The sequence below is a fragment of the Pteropus alecto genome, unplaced genomic scaffold (assembly GCF_000325575.1).
Source record: "Pteropus alecto unplaced genomic scaffold, ASM32557v1 scaffold155, whole genome shotgun sequence".
NCBI classification, from domain to species: Eukaryota; Metazoa; Chordata; class Mammalia; order Chiroptera; family Pteropodidae; genus Pteropus; species Pteropus alecto.
Window position 1 is genome coordinate 5,885,209 of NW_006438113.1, and position 1,394 is coordinate 5,886,602.

The 1,394-nt window shown below is 50.0% G+C and overlaps 1 protein-coding gene across 1 annotated transcript in view; it reads left to right on the plus strand.

Annotated features, from left to right (window-relative positions):
• MAT1A (methionine adenosyltransferase 1A) overlaps nucleotides 1-749 on the plus strand; it is a 14,449-nt gene extending 13,700 nt beyond the window's left edge. The window contains exon 9 of the mRNA XM_006915473.1: nucleotides 342-749. Within this exon, the coding sequence (XP_006915535.1) occupies nucleotides 342-444 (103 nt within the window). The 3' untranslated portion in view covers nucleotides 445-749. The remainder of the gene's footprint in view (nucleotides 1-341) is intronic.
• The last annotated feature ends 645 nt before the right edge of the window (nucleotides 750-1,394 follow it).

Genomic DNA, 1,394 nt, shown 5'->3' on the forward strand with positions numbered 1-1,394 from the left:
TTCCTGCTTCCTGGCTCATGGCAGCCTGACATTAGTCTGGGCCAGGTCATGGAGCACAGAAGAGAAAGGCATTGCAAGGCCAGGGTGCAGTCCTGGTTTCTGGTACGTCTGTGTGATCGGGTTGTCCCTGAACCTCTGAGCCTGCTTCTCAAGGGCCAGTGACTGTCACCTTACAAGACATGATGTGGTGTAGAAAGGAAATTTGTGAAAAATTGCTCTGCGAGCGGCGACACTCCACATAGACTATCACAGTCTGTTAATCACTCTTGTGCTGAAATTAGAGACATAAACTCTGTTATTTTTCCATTAAAAAGTGACTCACTCTTCTGTTGGACCTGCAGGGATTTGGATTTGAAGAACCCCATCTACCAGAAGACAGCATGCTATGGCCATTTTGGAAGAAATGAGTTCCCATGGGAGGTTCCCAAGAAGCTTGTGTTTTAGAGCTGGTGGACGTTGGCCTGGCCTTGCCGTAGAGGCATCTGGGTGGCCAGGATCCCAACTCTTGGATCTCGCAGACCCTGGGTTGCTGACTGCCCTCAGGAGAGTGCCTTTCCCCCCACTACACCCTCCTAGGCAAAGCCAAGGTCCTCTGATTTAGCCCTATCCTGTCACAATCATGAATGGCAGGAGGCAGGTGGCTTCCTGGTGCTGAGAGTCTGAACTCCTCATGAGGATTGTCACGATGTCCTCCTGACTCTTCGTCAGACCAAGGTGATGTTAATTTAGTGGAAAAACCACCCCTGTCAGGAGTGAATCCCTTCACCTTATCCACAGCCTGGACCCTGACCAGCTTCCCTCTCCCCCGGCGTGTGCTGAGGTCAGCATATCTCACAGATCTCCGGGTCTCACAGATCTCAGCCATTGCCCTGAGCCTGGGCCTTCACAAAGAGCATCCCAGTCCATGCTTCTGGCAGGGATAAGAACAGGGGCTGACATGGCCTAAGCATCTCCAATGAGCAAAGGACTGAGCTAATCACCAATGCCATTTCTCGTTCACTTGCAACATGATGAGGTAACACCTTTGTTATCCCCACTTAAAATGGGGAAACTAAGGCACAGACTATCTAGGTAACGTTCACAAAGTCCCATAACCACACATGTCAAGGTCTAAGCTTTGACTCGGAAGCCCGAATCCTTCCACCCCCAAATCTCGTTCCAGAAATAGGTCTGAGCAAAGACAAAGCAGATGGAAGTGAGGCTGTGGCCTCTGACCCAAAGACCTGAGGTTTCTGGGAATTAGAGAATTAACCCACCTGCTCCTGGTGAGCCCTAGGCAACGATCTGCAATCAATACAGAGCCAAAGGACTATTTCATTTGCCTATCGCAGTCTGTTAATTAGTCCTGTGCCCGAAATTAGAGACGAAAACTCTGCTGCTTTTCTATGGAGCAG